General features: G+C 40.5%; 1 protein-coding gene across 14 annotated transcripts in view; it reads left to right on the top strand.

Moving 5' to 3' along the window:
• Positions 1-21,118, top strand: part of DOCK3 (dedicator of cytokinesis 3) — a 507,250-nt gene that overhangs the window by 440,667 nt on the left and 45,465 nt on the right. For all 14 annotated transcript variants that reach the window (XM_051852373.3, XM_051852369.3, XM_051852371.3 and 11 more), the window contains 6 exons: positions 2,984-3,078; positions 4,936-5,011; positions 5,404-5,504; positions 5,766-5,824; positions 7,732-7,880; positions 20,729-20,814. In XM_051852373.3, coding sequence (XP_051708333.1) covers positions 2,984-3,078; positions 4,936-5,011; positions 5,404-5,504; positions 5,766-5,824; positions 7,732-7,880; positions 20,729-20,814 — 566 coding nt within the window. The remainder of the gene's footprint in view (positions 1-2,983; positions 3,079-4,935; positions 5,012-5,403; positions 5,505-5,765; positions 5,825-7,731; positions 7,881-20,728; positions 20,815-21,118) is intronic.

Here is a 21,118-nt window from a genome sequence, read left to right as displayed (position 1 = left end):
TATATACATTAACATTTTTCATCAAACTTAAGAAGGTTTAGGCCATTATTTCTCAAATATTATTTCTTCCCTTTTCTCTCATCTCTTTTAGGCAGTCCCATTAAGTGTGTATTTGTGCCCTTAATGAAGTTCCACAAACCTCTGAGGCTTTATTCATTTTTATTTATTACTTTATTTCTGTTCCTCTGAATAGTTGATTTTAATTAACCTATCTTCAAATTTGCTGATTTTTTTTATTCTGCCAGCTTAAAGCTGTTTCTGAGCTCCTTTAGTGAGTTTTGTTTTCAGTTATTGTACTTTTCAATTCCAGAATTTCTAATTGATGCTTTTTAATTTAAAATACTAGTTTTATTTTAAAGGCAGAGACATACAAAAATCCTCCATCTGCTGATTCACTCCCTAAATGCCCACAACAGCCAAGGTTGGGCTAACCTGAAGCCAGAAGCCCAAAATTTAATCCAAGTCTCCTGGGTGGGTGGCAGGAACCCAAGTACTTAAGCCATCACCTGCTGCCTCCCAGAGTGCACATTAGCAGGAAGCCAGAACAGAGGCAGAGGAGCCACTGCTCAAACCAGATGCTTATCATTATGGGGTGTAGACATCCCAAATGACAGCTTAACTACTAATTCTCTATTTGATGCCAAACTCTATTTGATGCTTTTTAAATAATTTTTATTTTATTGATGTTTTATGTTTGGTGAGACATTATTCTTAGGCTTTCCTTTCATTCTTTAGGCATTATTGCCTTTTGTTCTTTGAACATATTTATAACAGCTGATTTAAAGTCATTTTCTAGGATGTCTAAACTTTGAGCTACCTTAGAAAACTTCTGTTGATTCTTCTTGTTCCTTTGTAATAGCATTCATGCTTTACTGATTATTTTTATATCTTTTTATTGAAAACTGGACATTTGAAATAATATGGCAACTAGAGAAATCATTCCACACTGACATCCCAGGATTTGTTGATGTTGCTTTTTACTGCTTTTTATAGTTGATGATGCTTATTTATTTAGTGACTTTCTAGGACCAAGTCTTTAATATCTGTATTCTTTGTAATGTGCAGCCACTGAAGTCTCCATTCAGTTAGATTAATGATCAACTAGTAACTATATAGAGATTTTTCCTAAATTCTATAATCAGTAAGTCTCTATCCTTTGCTAAAGGGCTGTATTGTGCATGGTAGCTCACTTTTGTTCCTCTAGCAATTTTAGCCCTGCCTAAACCTTCACTTTCTGCTTGCACAGAGCCTCAATTTCATCCAGAAGCAAGAGATTAGGGCTTCTCAAATCTTTTGTAGGAATATGCAAAGCACTGTACACATGTATTGCCTTCTAAATTCCCAGAAATATGTCAGAGCTTTGCAAAGCCCCCTATAGATATCTCATTCCTTAGATTTTTAAAGTTTTTTGACCATTCTCTTGTTTCCTCCAACTAATATGGCTACCCTCCACAGCTGGAATTTTTTTTTTATTTTACAGATAGTTAGACAAAGGTCTTCCTTCCATTGGTTCACCCCCACAATGGCCGCTACTGCGCCAGTCCGCAGCCAGGAGCCAGGTGCTTCTTCCTGGTCTCCCATGCGGGTGCAGGTGCCCAAACACTTGGGCCATCCTCCACTGCCTTCCCAGGTCACAGCAGAGAGCTGGACTGGAAGAGGAGCAACCGGGACTAGAACCCAGCGCCCATATGGGATGCCAGCGCTGTAGGCTGAGGATTAACCAAGTGAGCCACTGCGCCAGCCCCCACAACTGGAATTTTAAATTCTATGGCTAATTTTTTTCCTCAATAAATGCCCTGGGAGTAGACCTTTCCTTACTAAGTGATCTCTGAATCTGATTAAATAAGGGTAAGCACAAAGAATTAAAACTCTTTCAAGGAACTGCCAGGCAGGTCAAATAATAGCAGTTCTCCTGGAATGGAGTTTTTTAGGAGTTCCAAGACCATTCTGTCCCTACCCGAGACTACCAAACTGTTGATTTTTCAGACTGCATGGTTCCATAGCTGCTTGGGAGTCAGGGAGATGGAATGGAAATAGGACAAGTTAAAAATGTAATTTAAAGTTAAAAATGTTCACTGTTCTCACTGAGATTCATCCATTTTTCTGGAATAAACACTCCTCAAATTGTTGCAAGCCTTTGATTTACCAGTCTTAGCTTTTCCATTGCTTGCTTTTGCTTTTTTTTTTTTTTTTTTTTTTTTTTTTTGACAGGCAGAGTTAAACAGTGAGAGAGAGAGACAGAGAGAAAGGTCTTCCTTTGCCGTTGGTTCACCCTCCAATGGCCGCCACGGCTGGCGCACTGCGGCCGGCGCACCGCGCTGATCCGAAGGCAGGAGCCAGGTGCTTTTCCTGGTATCCCATGGGGTGCAGGGCCCAAGGACTTGGGCCATCCTCCACTGCACTCCGGGCCATAGCAGAGAGCTGGACTGGAAGAGGAGCAACCGGGACAGAATCTAGTGCCCCAACCGGGACTAGAACCTGGGTTGCCGGCGCCGCAGGTGGAGGATTAGCCTATTGAGCCATGGCGCCGGCCTCCATTGCTTTCATAAAGGAATATATTTCTGGAGGTTTTTATTCTGCCATTCCTATGTACTCCTCCTATCACCATATTCTAACGTACAAAAAAGCATGTTCTTACAATTAAGTTCTCAGGAGTTGTGTCCCAGTGAATGATGGCCTTGGACTTAGATACAGGTTCTATTAGGCCCTTGTCTTCCCTGTGCTTTGGACTTTGAACACTTGGATCTAGAGTGAGTATAGAGCTGCCTCTGTTCTGCCCAATTTGAGTCTGCTCCCATCTGCCTATGAGAGTGCCAATAACTCACTCTCTTGTAGCCCCCTAAGAGAAGCAACTCACAGGGGGAACCAGAATCTAGCCCCATGGTCCCATCCATTTTCATGGTCTGTAAGACCAGGAGGAGCTTGTTCAGGAAATGCATGCTGTGGTGGTGGTATCTCATGTCAGCTTTTTCTCTGCAATCAGGAATTTCTGCTGAAGATTTTCTGTGTGTTCCGGAACTTGATGAAGATGAGTGTGTTCCCTCGGGACTGGATGGTGATGAGACTGCTCACAAGCAAGTGAGAAAGGGCCCTGTACCAAGAGCTGTTCTCAGACTAAGGAGAGTGTGTAGATGAGAATGAGGGGGAGTGCAAGAGAGATCAGGGCCAAAGCCTTGGGAAGAGAGGAGTAAACAAATGTTTGGAAAGCGTAAACATAAGGACTTGAACGTTGACAAGGACAGGAGAAGAATGTCTCAAAGATAATTCAGAAATGGAATCTAAGAGCCTGTAGATGAGAATAGAAAAGGAATTGTAGAGGATGTAAAATATAACACCTCAAAAAAAGGGTTCCTCCTTAGGAAAGCCTACTCAGTAGCCATTGACCTCCGTGGTTCTGTAGCTAGTATAGGCAATGGCCCAGGCCCTCCTCTTGATTTGAGTTGTGTTATCTGCCAGACAGTGCTTACCTCCCACAGCTAGTGATAATTACCTACTTGAAACCTGGCTGAAAGGCTCTGACCACTTCTGACTATAGACACAAAATTCACTCTAAGACTGACCTACTTTGCTTGCCCCATTCATATTTCTACTGTGCATTTCCTGTTCTCATACCAAACAAGAGATACATGTGATAAGGGGCTGGCTCCTTTGTTCTCCCTCTACTCAGAAGACTTCCTGGCATGTACTCAACAGTCTGATGCCTCCTCCTGCTGATCTGCCTTTTGTGTTGGTATTACAGAGAATGCAGTAAAATTATTTATGTTAGATATGTGAGGGTATTTCAAAAAGTACATGGAAAAGTGGGATTTAAACTGAGTTTAAAAAACAAAGTTGAGTTTATTTTAGTGCAAAAAAATATAATCTATGCCTACTAGCTTTTTCCATATTTTAGAACAAAATGTGCCAAAAAGTTCTTCTGCATCAAAATAAACTCATACTTTTATTTTTATTTTTTTCCATGAAAAATTTGAAGTACTTTTGTATTAGCAAGGTACCAGCATAATCTTTCCACTTTGTACTTTTTATAGGACTCTAATTTTCCCCCCAAATTATAAATATTTAGTATAGAATAGAAAAATGGTTACAAACATAGATATTTCCTCCAACTGATAATTCTCCATCTGAGTGCCTCCTATCTCTGTCTGCTGGCTCAACTTCACAGTCTATCCTGCAGGAGCAGCCTTTTCTTTGAAGGCTATTGGACTGATTTCTATAATATGTTGTTTTTGCCTTGTCTGTGTTTTCCACAAAAGTCCATGTGGTCACTAGTAGACATAAGTGCCTTTAACAGGCAGTCAAGGACCTCTGTAATTAAACTGTCACCTATCTCTCCCACTTTATTTCACTTCAACCCATGCCTCTCAGTTCCAGCGAGGCAATCTCCCATTGTCTCTAATCTGTGCCCAGACTTAGATGGATATAAGAATATAGACCAAGAGCTGAAACCAAATGACTCGTAGATGAAAGCATGAGCAAATGACAAAAAGCAAAAATATAATATAAATATAAACTCTGATTATTTATTAAAATTTTTAAAAATATGTTCTAAGTTCTAAAAAGTTATTATAATATATATTGATTACCCTAAGATCCAAAAAAATACTAAAATCACTCTGAACCGGAAGACTCTTAACCATAAAACCCTAACCCCCTTCCTTTCATAGTCAGTGAAACTAAGGCTCATAGAAAAGTATCATGGCCATGTAATAGCAGAGCCGGGTCCAGAACTCACAGATGTCCTGTATCATCCTGCCAGCTGTGGTCATTTCTCCAAGACTGGTTTCTGTGGAGTTTATCTTCTCTTTCCTTTATAGTAACATATTACATGAGAATAAGTTATACTTAAAAAGTTTTCACACAGGCCATAGACAACTGATGCTGTCAGATGCCATTGTTAGTCTTTTAATTCACCAATGCCTTGTTTCCTTGCTGCAGTATTATAGTCACTACTGTCCAGTACCTGTCCTCTGCACTGCACAAGAATTTCACAGAGACAGACTTTGACTTCAAGGTAGGAATTCCTTAAATCCATCACTACCTTTGCAATAACCACAAAAAGCAAATAGCCAAGATCACTGGTTTTTACACTATTTTAAAATTCATAGAATAATACAGCTTTCAAGGCTGGTGATAATTAGAGTATGATCTGGGAGCCTCCCAGATGCAGATGTTGTGAGCCAGACACTCTTCAGTTATGCTTTCTAGTTAAGTCAACACTATTGACTTCAAAAGGAGTCAAGAAAGGAAAAAGAAAAGAATTCCTGTGTGCAAAGATATATAAAATGAAAAAATATACCAAAATCTTAAGATTATAAAATGAATTCTGTGCTAAATACATGTATTTAGTAACTTTCCCTGCATGTAACTCAGACTGTCATGTTTCTTTTGTCTCTGTCTCCCTAGGTGTGGAATTCTTATTTTAGCCTGGCAGTTCTGTTCATAAATCAGCCAAGCCTTCAGCTAGAAATCATTACTTCAGCCAAGAGGAAGAAGATTCTAGATAAGTAAGACAGATGTCTCCTGTTCACTGCCCTACCACTCACCCTGGCAGGACTGTTTCCATGAGAGGGTTCCTTCAGAAGTCCACAAGATTCTCACCTGCGTAGTTTCCCAAGGGGCCATGTGTGAGAGTTTATTCAAGAGCCAAATGGCTTAACATTTTGAGAAGCATTTAAACAAGCAGTGCTGAAGTACTGGCCGCCTCAGGTTTGCAGCCCTTTCTAAACCTTCTTCCACTAACAATTGGCTCCTGTGTTATATCCCAGGTATGGGGACATGCGTGTGATGATGGCTTATGAACTGTTCAGCATGTGGCAGAATTTGGGTAGGTCTTTTCTCCCTGTTCCTCTCTTCCACATATTGCATTGCCAAATAAAAAGTAACAAAACTAGTAGCATCTCCCCAGGCTTTTTGAATGTTAATCCAGACCCGAGGAATCCGTATATATCTTTAACATAACACCTCAGATGGATGGTGTAGCACATGCACATAAAGCTCTTAGCAGGGAGAATTTGGCTGAGAAATAAGACCCCAGTAACACATATGCACAATCCCTTTTTTTGTAAACTAAAGTCCAAGAGGGAAAAAAGGAGATGAGCACTCTAATGCTTTTTTCTGGCTTGAACCCATACGCATAAGATCCTCTGCATTCTTCATGTCCCAGTCTGGGTGTTACAGGCTCAAAACCATAGATTTTTGGAGATGCCCAGGACACAAGGAAGGACAGTTATTAGTCTACTTCTTGGATCTCTGGTGCCCAGCACCAACTGAATGAAGAAGGAATAGATAAGTGAATTTTAGCCTCTGAGTGAGATTGATTTTGGCCTCCTTTCTTTCCACAACTTCTTCCATATCCACTTCTTTGACTCTAAATTGGTCAGATTGTTGTTTTGGGTAGAATCCTTGGGTTGCCCTGGTGACTGGCTGTGATACTGTAGGATTCTGAGTGACCTATAAGGGTGCTATAGAAGCTGATGTTACTATTTCAAGTGAAGTCTGCTTTTAGCTAAGTTCATGGTTCTGAAGCCAAAAGAATATAGTCATAAAATTTTACAGTCCTCTGTTAACCATCTCTGCCACTAACTTAGAGGCAGAAAGCAAGATGTTCCTGCCATTACTAAGGCTGGATGTATTACCCAAAGCAGATCTTCCAGTTTTAGGACTCTTATTCCTTGCATCCAGCATAGTTTGGATATACATTTTAACTCTCAAGTTGATTCTGAAATTATCAGAATATGACACTGACAGCTATACCAAGATCTGCTAGATCTGGCCTAAGAAAACCATTCCTGTCACATTACTTGTGGTATAAATTACATTATCCTGTCCCTAGTTTTATTTGGCTGCAGCAGTCATTGCAAAGCCCTCTTTCTTAAGTCTCTGAAGACTGAAAACAGAGCCCTGAGGATGGTTCATTCTTTTTTGCCATTGCAACAAAGAGTCTGTCCCATGGTCCCAAGAACTGGCCCTAGCTTCTGGAAACACTCCCCAAATGGCAGACCAGTCAGAGGAAAACCTTTATTACTCACTTCCCATGGAAACACCTCATTAAGGAAGTTAAGGAGTGAGCTGGTCTGATCTGAGTAGGTGTAGAATGATCATCAGAAATACTGTGTGAAGACAGGATGAGAATGGGCAAAGAGGCTATTGTCTCTAAGCCAGCACATCAGGGTTGGGCTCTGCAGGCAGCCCCAGCTAACTCAGAAAAGACCTCTTTGGCATTCGATGAAGACACTCAGAGACTTCACCTTTGGTAGCTGGATGCACTGTCATTTAAGTGATATCCTCATTACTTAAATCTGTCTGGGCTAGAGGCAGAAACCCCAGTGGAAGTGAATGGTATTTAAGGACAAATACATGATTTTCCTTACTAACCACTGTGACCATCTGAACCTACCACAAGTTACTCCAAAATCACATTCTGTCTGTAATAGCAAACTGTGTTTCTTGACCTCAGGGAGATTTTAGGGAACTTTGTAGAACCTCCCAGGAAATTCTTCAAGAAAATAGTTTTATGCCTTTTTAAAGATTTGTTTTAACTGGACTGGACTAGTTTTATCCATGAGCTCTATAAAACTGAGAAGGGGAAAGATTTAAAAAACTTTAAGCAAAAGCTTACTTTGCTCTCAGAATCTCCCAGTACAGATCATAGTATATACATCCCACTTGGGAAGCTTCTGTGGAAGCAGCAACGCAGTCATGAACAAGTATCTGTTGGGTTTTGTTGTTCAGGTGAACATAAGATCCACTTTATTCCGGGAATGATTGGTCCTTTCCTGGGCGTGACACTGGTTCCTCAACCAGAAGTGCGGAATATCATGATTCCCATCTTTCATGACATGATGGACTGGGAACAGAGGAAAAATGGCAACTTCAAACAGGTAAGACAACAGCTGGCATTGTCCAGGATGCTGTCCTCTATGTGAACACCTTCTGCTCAGGCAGGTGGTCAAAATGGCCAAGCATGATTCCAGTGGGGATGGGCTGTGGCTTGGCCATCTTGAATCCTATTGAAGGGTTTTTTCCTTACTTGCTGGCCAGAATTAATTTGTAGATTTTCTTCCTAATGTTGAATACCAGAGGAGTCAGAGGAAAGGGATGAGCACCACCATGTAAAAGGAACTTTCTCATCAAGGAGAAAATGACTGAAACTAACCACATTTCATTCATGAGAGAGCCCTGGGAACATGCTATCCTCTTCTGCTTCATGATCTAGGTATTTCTAGGGCTGGAGCCCACACCAGATGACTTTTCATGACTCAGGATAGCCCAGAATGTCAGAGACTGTGCAGAGGGATGGGTCCAGGAGATGTAAGAACCTTGACATCTGACTAAGAGTCTTCAGGCTGTCCCTCTGATGCAGCTCTTTTGCCACCACTAAGGCAGCTACAGGATATAATACTAAGATCAGTAGGAGGTAGTAGTAGGGAAGCCAATTTTAGCTAATTAAATAAATAACTTGCTAGCAGCAGAAACTCTCTACTGTGAGCTGACCTGCTTTGAAAGATGGGGAGTTCCTCTTTGCTGGTGGTGGTCCTGAAACAGAAATTTCTAGAAATTCTCCAAGGGAAACTTCTGCGTTGGGTTGGGAATTGTGCCAGTTCCCCACTAAGATCCTTCCTGACCCTGTGATTTTGGAATAAACCAATGGTCTCAAAACAGGTGACTGAATAATGAGGAAAAGAACAAAAATTTTAACTAGTTATTTACTTTAAAGTTTACATGGAGTAAAATTCAATTTTTTTTATTTAGTTCTGTGAGTTTTAGAAAATACATGGAGTCATGTAATCACCACCACAATAAAGACTTTTTTTAAATTCCTAAGAAGTTCTATTTTGCTATCCTTTTGTAGTCAAACTTTTCCCCTATGCTTAGCCAATTTAACCACTAGTCTCCATCATTCCAGAGTGCCTTTTACAGAATACCATGTAGTTTCAACCAAGCAGAATGTAACCTTTGAGATTGTTCTTTCACTTAGCATAATACTTTTGAGAGTTTTGTCCATGTTTTGGCATGTATCAGTTTTTCTACTGCTGAGTAGTCTTTAGTTTGTTCAGAAATCATTTGGAAGACATTTAGATTATTTCCCATTTTGATGATTGTGAATAAAGCTACTAAAATCATTTATTTATGGGTTTTTATATTAATGTAAACTTTTATTTTTCTTGGGTGAATACCTAAGAAAAAGATTAATGGGTCTTGTGATAAATTATATTTAGCTGTGTAAGCTAAAAATTAAAGGCTACAGAACTTTTTCCAAAATGGCTATTCCACTTGGAAGTTCCAGCAGCAGTATGTGAGAATTCCATTTACTCCATATATGGACAAATATTTCATGTTTTCTGTTTATCTATTCTAATAGGTAAGTTGTATATCATTGAGATTTTAAGTTCCAATTCCCTAATGACACTGAGCATCTTCTTGTGTGCTTATTTACCTTACTGACATTTCTTTGGTGAAACAATTATTCAAAACTGTTTTCATATTCAGTTGGGTTGTTTATTTCTTGATATTGTTAAGTTTTTGAAGGATTCTTTGTATCTTCTGTTTATAAGCCCTTTGTTGAATAAATGATTTATAAATATTTTGTCTAAGTCTTTAGCTTTTCTTTTTATTAAGTAAATAGCATCTTTTACAAAACAAAATTTACAAGTTTTTATGAAGTTCATTTTATCACTGTTTTTCTTTTATGGATTATGCTTTTAGGGTCAATCTAAGAACTCTTTTCCTAACCTGTGGCCACAAAAGCTGTTTTCCTATGTTTTCTTCTAGGAGATTTATAGTTTCACATTTTAAATTTAGATCTATATTAAGTTAATTTTTGTATAAGATATGAAGTATTTGTTTTTGCATAGATAGATGTAGTTGTTCCAGCACCTTTTGTTGAAAAGACTATTCTTTTCTCCCTGATTCTTCTTTGTACCATCAAAAACAATCAATTGACCATCAAAGAATCTAAAGCTTCAGTTAGATATGAGTAGTAAGTTTTACTGATCTGTTGCACAAGATGGTGGCTTAGTTAATAATGTGTATTTCAAAACTGCTGAAAGATTAGATTTTAAATGTTCTCACAAAAAAATTAGTAGGTGAGGCAATATGTTAAATTATCTTGATTCAGTCATTCTTCAATGTATACATATATCAAAACATCAAGCACAGTGTACTCCATAAAATGAGGCTGCATCAAAAATTTATAAAAAGTAGTATTAAAGGCTGGCGCCGCAGCTCAATAGGCTAATCCTCTGCCTGCGGCGCTGGCACACTAGATTCTAGTCCTGGTCGGGGCGCCGGATTCTATCCTGGTTACTTCTCTTCCAGTCCAGCTCTCTGCTGTGGCCCGGGAAGGCAGTGGAGGATGGCCCAAGTGCTTGGGCCCTGCACCCACATGGGAGACCAGGAGGAAGCACCTGGCTCCTGGCTTCGGATCGGTGCAGCGCCGGCCATGGCGGTCATTTGGGTAGTGAACCAACGGAAGGAAGACCTTTCTGTCTCTCTCACTATCCACTCTGCCTATCAAAAAAAAAAAAAAAAAAAAAAAAAAAAAAAAAAAAGTAGTATTAAAAATAGGTTAATTTTGGTGAAAAAAATTAAAATCCTTGCATGTTAGGGGTCTTCAGATAGTTCATGATAATACCTATTACAAATAAACAATGCATGGAGTTAAAATTTTTTTGCACCTAAACAACTGAAGAGTGGGTCAGCTTGAGTCTACTAAACCAGGAGCTGGGCTGAATTCTGTTACTAACACTGCATGAAGAAGTTTCACTTTGTGGAAGACTAAGTTGGGGCTCACATTTCAAGGCTCAGATCATGAATGTGTTCACCACTAAGACTGTCATGAATAGCTAACTAATATCCAGTAAAATTCCTTTGTTAGAAAAAATACTAGTGTTGCTTCCCTTTGCCATCAAATACTTTAAAAGTATTTGATCTTTTAATCACCCCAGTTTCCACTTTCCACCCCCCTTTCAATTCAGGCTAGTGTATAATCAGCACCTATATTTGTTGAAACTGTTCTCTTGAAGGTGATTCAAAACCTTCTAAACAACAGAATCCAATGACATTTTGGTCTTGAATATGATTGTTCTTTCTACTGCTTTGTCTCTGTTAACTACTTCCCTGATGCTTACTGCCTATTAAAAATACTTTTTCTAATTATAAAAACAATATTTAATGTGAGAAATTAAAAATGCAAATAAGCTATAATAAAAAGTTTAACCCATAATACTATTATTAACTGGAAGGGGTAGTTTTTGTCTTCATGTGGCTTTTTTCCAGTACATACACTTTGTTTAATTTTAAAAAATTGTTGAAGGTGTTGCTTTTTAATCTCCCTTTTTTGGGTTACAACTTATCATGACTACTTTTTTTAAAAGTCAAGAACAGGAGTCACTGTGCACTTACTCCTCATGTAGGATCTCTGTCCTTAACGTGCTGTACACTGAGGCTTAATGCTATAACGAGTACTCAAACAGTATATTTCACTTTGTGTTTCTATGGGGGTGCAAACGACTGAAATCTTTACTTAATGTACACTAAACTGATCTTCTGTAAAAAAAAAAAAAAAAAAAAAAAAAAAAAAAAAAAGAAAGAAATTATCAATTCCCAACTTGCCTCTCACTGGGATTAAACATGACAATAGGTCTGATCTGATTTCATCATCATTTAAAAAAAATCATCTATTATTTTTCACTTTATGTTTTTGTGTGGGAGCAAACTGTTGAAATACTTACTTAAGGTATACTAAGCTGATCTTCTGTATATTAAGATAATCGAAAATGAATCTTGATGTGAATGGAAGGGGAGAGGGAGTGGGAAAGGGGAGGGTTGTGGGTGGGAGGGACGGTATGGGGGGGGAAGCCATTGTAACACATGAGTCGTACTTTGGAAATTTATATTAATTAAATAAAAGATTAAAAAAAAAAAAATGAAGGTCATCTATGATATCACCATAAAAGGAATAATTCAGCAGTACTTTCAGAACAAAGTTATCAGAAGACCACATGAATGGTGTTTTGGGTGCCGTTTACCCAATCTATTATTCGTGATTTATATATTTTTGGGTAGAGATTACTTAGCTATTTTTAAACTTACCTACAATATAATCAGATGAAAAAAATGTAACTTATCTTGATGTATTCCATAGCATATAAAGTATACTATAGGTTAGGGAAGAAGAAAAAGAGAGGAAAGTTTGAAATACAAATCTGATTTTGTCAGACAGTTTTAAAAGTCCTTCAATAAGTCAGGGCAGGTGTCGTTGCTCATTTGGCTAATCCTCTGCCTGCAGCGCCGGCACTCCGGGTTCTAGTCTCGGTTGGGGCACCGAGTACTAGTCCCAGTTGCTCCTCTTCCAGTCTAGCTCTCTGCTGTGGCCCAGGAGGGCAGGGGAGGATGGCCCAAGTCCATGGGCCCTGCACCCGCATGGGAGACTGGGAGGAAGCTCCTGGCTTCAGATCAGTGTAGTGCTGGCTGTGGCGGCCATTAGGGGAGTGAACCAATGGAAGGAAGACTTTTCTCTGTCTCTTTCACTGTCTATAACTCTCTCTCTGTCTCTCTCTCACTGTCTAACTCCACCTGTCAAAAAATAAATAAAAATTTTTAAAAAGTCCTTCAATAACTCTTCTTTGTTCTCAAAACTGAAGTTCAAACTCCTTCAAATTATCTCTCAGTTCTTCATTATGCAGTGTTGGGTTCATTCTGCAGCCACAGCGTTCCCATTCCATCTTCATATTCTAGTCACAATGTGCTTCCAATTCTTGAATGATGTGCTCTTTCATGCTCTGCAGTTTTTGTCCCTCCTCTTTATCCTTATGTCCACAGTCTCAGATTCTCACTTTTTTTGATTACTGATTTTTGGTTTCAGGACTTAACCAAGATGATACTTCTTCCAGGAAGACTTCTTCATTGATGTCCTGCTCAAACCCCAAATTCACACTAAGATTTCCTGTTAAGGGCTCCCATTATGCTCTTTACTTCCCTGTAATTGCATATATCAAAGTCTAATGTGAATAAAGTTGTTTGAAATAGGAAAAAAAAAATATTTATTTACTTGAAAGAGTTACACGGAAAGAGAAGGAAAGGCAGAGAAAGAGGTCTTCCATCCACTGGTTCACTCCCCAGATGGCCACAAACAGCTGGAGCTGCATTGATCTGAAGCCAGGAGCCAGGAGCTTCTTCCAGATCTCCCATGCACCCAAGGACTTGGGCCATTTTCTACTGCTTTCCCAGGCCATAGCAGAGAGCTAGATTAGAAGTGAAGCGTGGCCGGCGCCATGGCTCACTTGCCTAATCCTCCGCCTGCAGCGCCGGCACTCCGGATTCTGTCCTGGTTGCTCCTCTTCCAGTCCCAGGAAGGCAGTGGAGGATGGCCCAAGTGCACCTGGCTCCTGGCTTTGGATCGGCGCAGCACGCCGGCCATAGTGGCCATTTGGGGGGTGAACTAACGGAAAAAGGAAGACCTTTCTCTCTGTCTCTCTCTCTCTTTCTCTCTCTAACTCTGCCTATAAAAAAAAAGTGAAGCAGCAGGGACTCAAACCAGCAGCCATATGGGATGCTGGCACCACAGGTGGAAGCTTTACAGGCTACGCCACAGCACCAACTCCTTGACTACTACTTCACGTCAGTTAATCTTCCTCTATAGTATGCTGTTAGTTCAGAGACTACGTAGTATTCCATTATATGGCTTGGCCACAACATATTTAGTCAGTCTCCTAGTTTTAGAAATTGGGTTTGTTGGGGCCAGCACTGTGGCATAGTGGGTAAAGCCTCCACCTGCAGTGTTGGCATCCCATATGGGCATGGTTCAAGTCCTGGCTGTTCCTCTTCCAATCCTGCTTCCTGCTAATGTGCCTGGGAAAGCAGCATAAGATGGCCCAAGTCCTTGGCTGCTGCACCCATATGGGAGACCCAAAAGAAGATCCAGGCTCCTGGCTTCTGATCAGCCCAGCTCTGGCTGTTGCAGCCATTTGGCAAATCAATCAGCAGATGGAAGACCTCTCTCTCCTCTCCCTCTCCCTCTCCCTCTCCCTCTCCCTCTCCCTCTCCCTCTCCCTCCTTTCCTCTCTCCCTTTCTCCCTCCTCCCACCCCGCCTCTGCCTCTCTGTAACTCTACCTTTCAAGTAAATAAAATAATAATAAATTAGATCTGTTTTAAATTTTTGTTGTTAATATTGCAAACAAACTTTTCATTTCTGACTGTTTTCTTAGGGAAGTTTATTAATCTGAAATCACTAGATCAAAGAGCAAAAACATTTCTTAAGTTTTTAAGGCACTATTAAAATGCTATTGTCCATTAATTTATCAGAACCTAGACTTTGCTCTCTGTGCTGCCCTACTTGAGCACTAACCAGGCTGAGCTGTGTCAGTTGTTGTCCCTGCCCCCCCTACCAGATGGTGAGCACTCAGGAATCTGAATTATTTCTTGAGTATTTTATTTCCCAGAACTCAGCATGATGTCTAAGACTAAGTAGGCTCATGGAGGTGAAAAACAAAACTGCATTGATTGAACCTTTCCCAAGAGCCCAGGCACAGTAACACCAAAGAGAAATAGTGTCACCATTTCCATTTCACAAATGAGGAAATTTGGGTTTAGAGAGGTAAATAGTTGCTCAGAACTACAATGGTTATGTGACAGGACAAATGTTTTATGAATACATAACAAAGTGTCATTTCAGGAATATTAGTTATATAGAATAAAATTAACTCCATAAACCTGATGGGCAGAACTAGTAATTATGACTTGATATATTTGAAGAACTTATCATTTTGTTTGATTTAGTGACTTTGATTTTCCGTGCATTATTCTTCATATCACATGTTTTAGATTTCTCAATTTTCCTAATAAACTTTTCTTTGATCAGCTCTTTGGGAGTGATAAAGTAATGTTTAGCATATCATTCTATCACCAGCTACAAAAGTTCTAACACTTGAATAGGCATAAGAACCATCTTGAGGGCTTATTAGAACACAGATAATTTTTACCCACCCTGAGGTACTGATCCAACAGTCTGAGAAGTTGGATTTCTTTCTTTTTTTTTTTTTTTATTTTTTGACAGGCAGCGTCAGACAGTGAGAGAGAAACAGAGAGAAAGGTCTTCCTTTTTCCGTTGGTTCACCCAACAAGTGGCCGCTGCAGCCAGCGCATTGCGGCTGGCATGCTGCGCCAATCTGAAGCCAGGAGCCAGGCGCTTCCTCCTGGTCTCCCATGTGGGTGCAGGGCCCAAAGACCTGGGCCATCCTCCACTGCACTCCCGGGCCACAGCAGAGAGCTGGCCTGGAAGAGGAGCAACCGGGACTAAGCTAATCCTCCGCCTGTGGCACCAGCCTGAGAAGTTGGATTTCAACTGAGATCTTTGGTGAGGCTGAAGCTGGTGGCCCAGGAACTCATTTTTAGACTCCAGTAGACTACTAAACCCCTTTTTGCACAATCAGACTCTTTGCTGTTCCAAGTCCCCTCCCATCCTTTGCTCTGGGAAGCATACTCTATACTTCCATGTGTGAAAAGAGATGTTGTTATCAAGCCCTTTATTTCTTGGGAGGCTTGTGGCCAGCTGGTTGACCCAGGAAGGCAAGAAAAGCTCTGAACTTGGAATGAAACACCTTGGCGTCCTGACCTAACTCTACTTGACTTAGATGGCCCCTGGCATGTCTTTGGTGATGCCTCTTTTCCACATAGAGTGAGATGATATTAATCCCTAAGAACTCCAGGTCTCAGACTTTCTGTGTCCTCAGAAATACATATTCAAGCAACTGAATAATCAGACCAGACAATAAATATTTTACAGTCCCTGCCCTGGCCACACAGCAGACCACTATAAAAAAAAAAAAAGCCACATTTATTTACCCATTCTCTTTTTGCTGATGGAACTTCAGCGGCCCTAATTGCCTTGATAAATTTACTTGTTCAGTTAATCTTTATTACTTCTTTGCTCCTAAATTTGCAAAGAGGAAATACATGAAATTTGTTTACATTATATAAATAAAAAAGTATCAATCTCAAAGGAAAAAATCTCTATATTTCAGCATATGATTTTTCTTAGCATGTGTTCTGTGTACTCTTTTTTAAAGATTTATTTTTTTTATTTGAAAGACGGAATTGCAGAGGCAGAGAGAGAGAGAGAGAGAGATCTTCCATCCACTGGTTTACTCCCTAAATGGCTACAATGTCTGGAACTGGGCTAATCTGAAGCCAGGAGCTAGTAGATTCTTCCAGGTCTCCCATGCGAGTGCAGGGGCCCAGGAAATTGGGCCATCTTTCACTGCTTTTCCAGGCCATAGCAAAGAGCTGGATCAGACAGAAGTGGAGCAGCCGGGAATTGTACTGGTGTCCATATTTGACGCCAGCACTGCAGGCAGCGGCTCTACCCTCTATGCCACAGCACCGGCCCCATATATACTCTTTAAAGGTGTGTGTATTCTGCAGTTCTATATAGCATTTTGTAAATGTTAAAGAAAAATCTATCAAAACAGAAATCAAAAAAGTTTCTGGAAATAAATGAAGAGGACAATACAACATATCAAACCTTATGGGATACAGCAAAAGCAGTGTTGAGGAAACTTTATAGTAAATGATGCCTACATCAAGAAATTGGAAAGGCATCAGATAAATGAACTATCAATGTAGCTCAAAGATGTAGAAAAACAACAGCAAACCAAACCCAAAACTAGCAGGAGAAAAGAAATAATTAAAATTATAGAAGAAATAAAATTGAAACAAAAAATTAAAAATCAGCAAAATGAAAAGCTGGTTTTTTGAAGGAGCAAACTATATTGACACATCATTGGCCCAACTAACCAAAAAAAAATGGAGAGAGAAGATCCAAATCAATAAATTAGAGATGAAAAAGGAAATGTAATAACAGACAACACAGAAATAAAAAGAATCATCAGAAACTACTACAAAGAGCCATATGCCAACAAACTGGGAAACCCAGAATTGGATAGATTCTTGGACACATGCAGCCTGCCTAAATTGAGCTATGAAGAAATAGAAAACCTAAACAGACCCATTACTAAGATGGAAATTGAATCAGTAATAAAGATCCTCCCAACAAAGAAAAGCCCAGGACCAGATGGTTTGACTGCTGAAATCTACCAGACATTTAAAGAACTAACTACAGTTCTTCTCAAGTTATTCAAAACAATTGAAAGGGAGGGAATCCTCCAAATTCTTTCTATGAAGCCAGCATCACCTTAATTCCCAAACCTAGAAAACGCGTAACAGAGAAAGAGAAATACAGACCAGTTTCCCTGATGAACATAGATGCAAAAATCCTTAACAAAATTCTGGCCATTCGAATCCAACAACACATCAGAAAGATCATTCACCTGGACCAAGTGAGATTTATCCCTGGTATGCAGGGATATTTCAACATATGCAAATCAATCAATGTGATGTATCACATTAACAAACTGAAGAACAAAAACCATACGATTATCTCAATAGATGCAGAGAAAGCATTTGATAAAATATAACACCCTTTCATGATGAAAACTCTAATTAAATTGGGTTTAGAAGCAACAGTCCTCAACTCAACTAAGGCAGTTTATGACAAACTCATGGCCAGCATCCTATAGAATGGGGAAAAGTTGGAAGCATTCCCACTGAGATTTGGAACCAGACAATGATGCCCACTCTCACCATTGCTGTCCAGTATAGTCCTGGAAGTTTTAGCCAGATCCATTAGGCAAGAAAAAGAAATCAAAGGGATTGAGATTGGGAAAGGGGAAGTCAAACTATCCCTATTTGCAGATGACATAATTCTGTGTATATAGGGGATACAAAAGACTCCACCAAGGAACTATTGGAACTCATAGAAGAGTTGGTAAAGTGGCAGTATAAAGTCAGTACACAAAAATCAACAACCTTTGTATACACAGACAGTGCTATGGCTGAGAAAGGACTTCCAAGATCAATCCCATTCACAATAGCTACAAAAGCAAATTGAATACTTTGGTATAAATTTAACCAACAATGTCAAAGATCTCTGCGATGAGAATTACAAAACATTAAAGAAAGAAATAGAAGAAGATACAAAAAAGTGGAAAAATCTTCCATGTTCATGGATTGGAAGAATTAATATGTCCATTCTTCCAAAAGCAATTTACAGATTCAATGTGATACCAGTCAAAATACCAAGTACATTTTCAGATCTAGAAAAAATAGTGCTGAAATTCATATGGAGGCACAGGAGACCTCGAATAGCTAAAGCAGTCTTATACAACAAAAACAAAGCTAGAGGCATCACAATACCGGATTTCAAGACATACTGCAAGGCAGTTATAATCAAAACAGCCTATACTGGTACAAAAACAGATGGATAGACCAATAGAACAGAATAGAAACACCAGAAACCAATCCAAACATCTACAACCAACTTATATTTGATCAAGGAGCTAAAACCAATCCGTGGAGTAAGGACAGTCTCTTCAACAAATGGTGCTGGGGAAACTGGATTTCCACATGCAGAAGTATTAAGCAGGACCCCCACCTTACACCTTATACAAAAATCCATTCAAAATGGATTAAAGACCTATATCTACAACCTGATACCATCAGATTATTAGAGAGTATTGGGAAGACCCTGCAAGACATTGGCACAGGCAAAGAGTTCCTGGGAAAAAAAAAAAAAAAACTCCAGAGACACAGACAAAGCCAAAATTAGCAAATGGGATTACATGAAATTGAGAAGTTTCTGTACTGCAAAAGAAACAGAAAAGTGAAGAAGCAACTAACAGAATGGGAGAAATTATTTGCAAACTATGCAACTGATAAAGGATTAATAACCAGAATCTACAAAGAGATCAAGAAATTCCACAACAACGAAACAAACAACCCAGTTAATCAATGGGCAAAGGGCTTAAAGAGACATTTTTCAAAAGAGGAAATCCTCTGCCTAGCGGCGCCGGCACACCGGGTTCTAGTCCCGGTTGGGGCGCCGGATTCTGTCCCGGTTGCCCCTCTTCCAGGCCAGCTCTCTGCTGTGGCTCGGGAGTGCAGTGGAGGATGGCCCAGGTGCTTGGGCCCTGCACCCCATGGGAGACCTGGAAAAGCACCTGGCTCCTGGCTCCTGCCATCGGATCAGCGCAGCACGCTGGCCGCGGCGGCCATTGGAGGGTGAACCAACGGCAAAAGGAAGACCTTTCTCTCTGTCTCTCTCTCTCACTGTCCACTCTGCCTGTCAAAAAAAAAATTAATTGAAAAAGGGCTGGCGCTGTGGCACAGTGGGTTAAGGCCCTGGCCTGAAACACTGGCATCCCACACCGGTTCTAAGTCCCGGCTGCTCATCTTCCAGTCCAGCTCTCTGCTATGGCCTGGGAAAGTAGTAGAAGATGGCCTGAGTCCTTGGGCCCCTGCACCCACGTGGGAGACCTGGAAGAAGCTCCTGGCTCCTGGCTTCAGACTGGTGCAGCTCCGGCCATTGCAGCCATCTGGGGAGTGAACCAGCGGATGGAAGACCTCTCTTTCTCTCTGTCTCTACCTCTCTGTAACTCTGTCTTTCACTTCAGATAAAATAAGATAATTACTAAAGTTAATTGAAAGTGAATCTTGATGGAGAATGGGACCAGAAATGGGATAGGGAGGAGGTGGGAGTGGGGATGGGAGGGCAGGTATGGTGGGGAGAATCACTGTATTCCTCAAGTTGTGCTTACGAAATTTATATGCATTAAATAAAAGGTTTCTATAAAAAGGTCTAATGAAAGGTTAAAATTTTTATCTCACATCATTTATAACTAATTTCTCATCTCAGAGGAAGGTTGGTGATGCCTGTTAGATAAGTGACCAAACACTGCTTTGTGCCTTGCAGATCTGGAATAGAAACTGATGTTTTTCCTAATGATTTAAGTATAAATAATAAATGCAAGGGGGCCAATAATAGGGCAGTGGAAGGGATAGCAGCCCCAAGGGTGTCAGATCATGTGAACACAAATGGCAGAAACTATTATCCTGAAGTGAGGACCAGTCCCCACCTAGCAAACTTGCTTTTTGACTAGCTGGATTTAAGGTGAAGTTCTAACATGTGTGTTTTACACATACATGTTCTTTTGAATGGATATTTTTAAGAAAGAAAAATGCTTGACAAAGGCCTGTTTTGGAGCCAAAATAATTTTCTCTCCAGAAAATCCTTGCCTTGGGCCGCCACTGTGGCACAGCAGGTTAACACCCTGGCCTGAAGCACCGGCATCCCATATGGGTGCCGGTTCGAGACCCGGACGCTGCACTTCCAATCCAGCTCTCTGCTATGGCCTGGGAAAGCAGTAGAAGATGGCCCAAGTCCTTGGGCCCTTGCACCCACATGGGAGACTCGGAAGAAGCTCGTGGCTCCTGGCTTCAGATCAGTTCAGCTCCAGCTGTTGCGGCCAATTGGGGAGTGAACCAGCAGATGGAACCCCCCCACCCCGTGTGTAATTCTGACTTTCAAGTAAATTAATAAATCTTTAAGAAAAAGAAAATCCTTGCCTTTTGTCCTTAGATTGAGAAAAGAGTACTTGAGACATTTAAATACCCTATCTTCTTTAAACCAGGAGAGTGAGATGCCTTCTTGATTGGGGGAGATGGTATTGTTTCTTGGTGCTATAAATGAGATCCTGTCTTCCCTGGCACATTTTTGAAACAAGATCAAAATCAAGAAGCAGTTTTCTACCATCCTCACCTGTGATGGGAACTGGATTTCTGATTCTTCATCTGAGGTCAGCTCAGGTTGACAATGTTTCTGCTTCCTTCTAGGTGGAGGCTGAGCTGATTGACAAGCTGGACAGCATGGTGTCGGAAGGGAAAGGTGACGAGAGCTACAGGGAGCTCTTCGGCCTGCTGTAAGCTGCTTCAGCCCCAGGCATCCCACATTTAGGGTTGGGGAGGTGGGTGAAGGGTGCCAACCAAGGATAGAAGTGAAGACTGCACTGCGCAGGCTTCAGAATTTGGGTATCAAGAGAGATCCAGGTTGTTGCTGCTGGTAGTAACACTTACCTCTGTCAACAAGAAAGCAAGCTCTCTCAGACGTAACAATAGTCATCTGAAAAAGTGGAGACGAGTAATCAGTGAGCTCCTAGATTTGCTGACAGAGGATCATCTTGTGTCTTCATAGCAAGCACTGCATCCAGTCAGAAATAGCTGATG

This window comes from Oryctolagus cuniculus, chromosome 10 (assembly GCF_051225735.1).
Source record: "Oryctolagus cuniculus isolate XC-2025 breed Fujian yellow rabbit chromosome 10, ASM5122573v1, whole genome shotgun sequence".
Classification (NCBI taxonomy): domain Eukaryota; kingdom Metazoa; phylum Chordata; class Mammalia; order Lagomorpha; family Leporidae; genus Oryctolagus; species Oryctolagus cuniculus.
The sequence above is the reverse complement of the archived record's forward strand: the minus strand, read 5'-3'. Positions and strand labels throughout refer to the sequence as shown.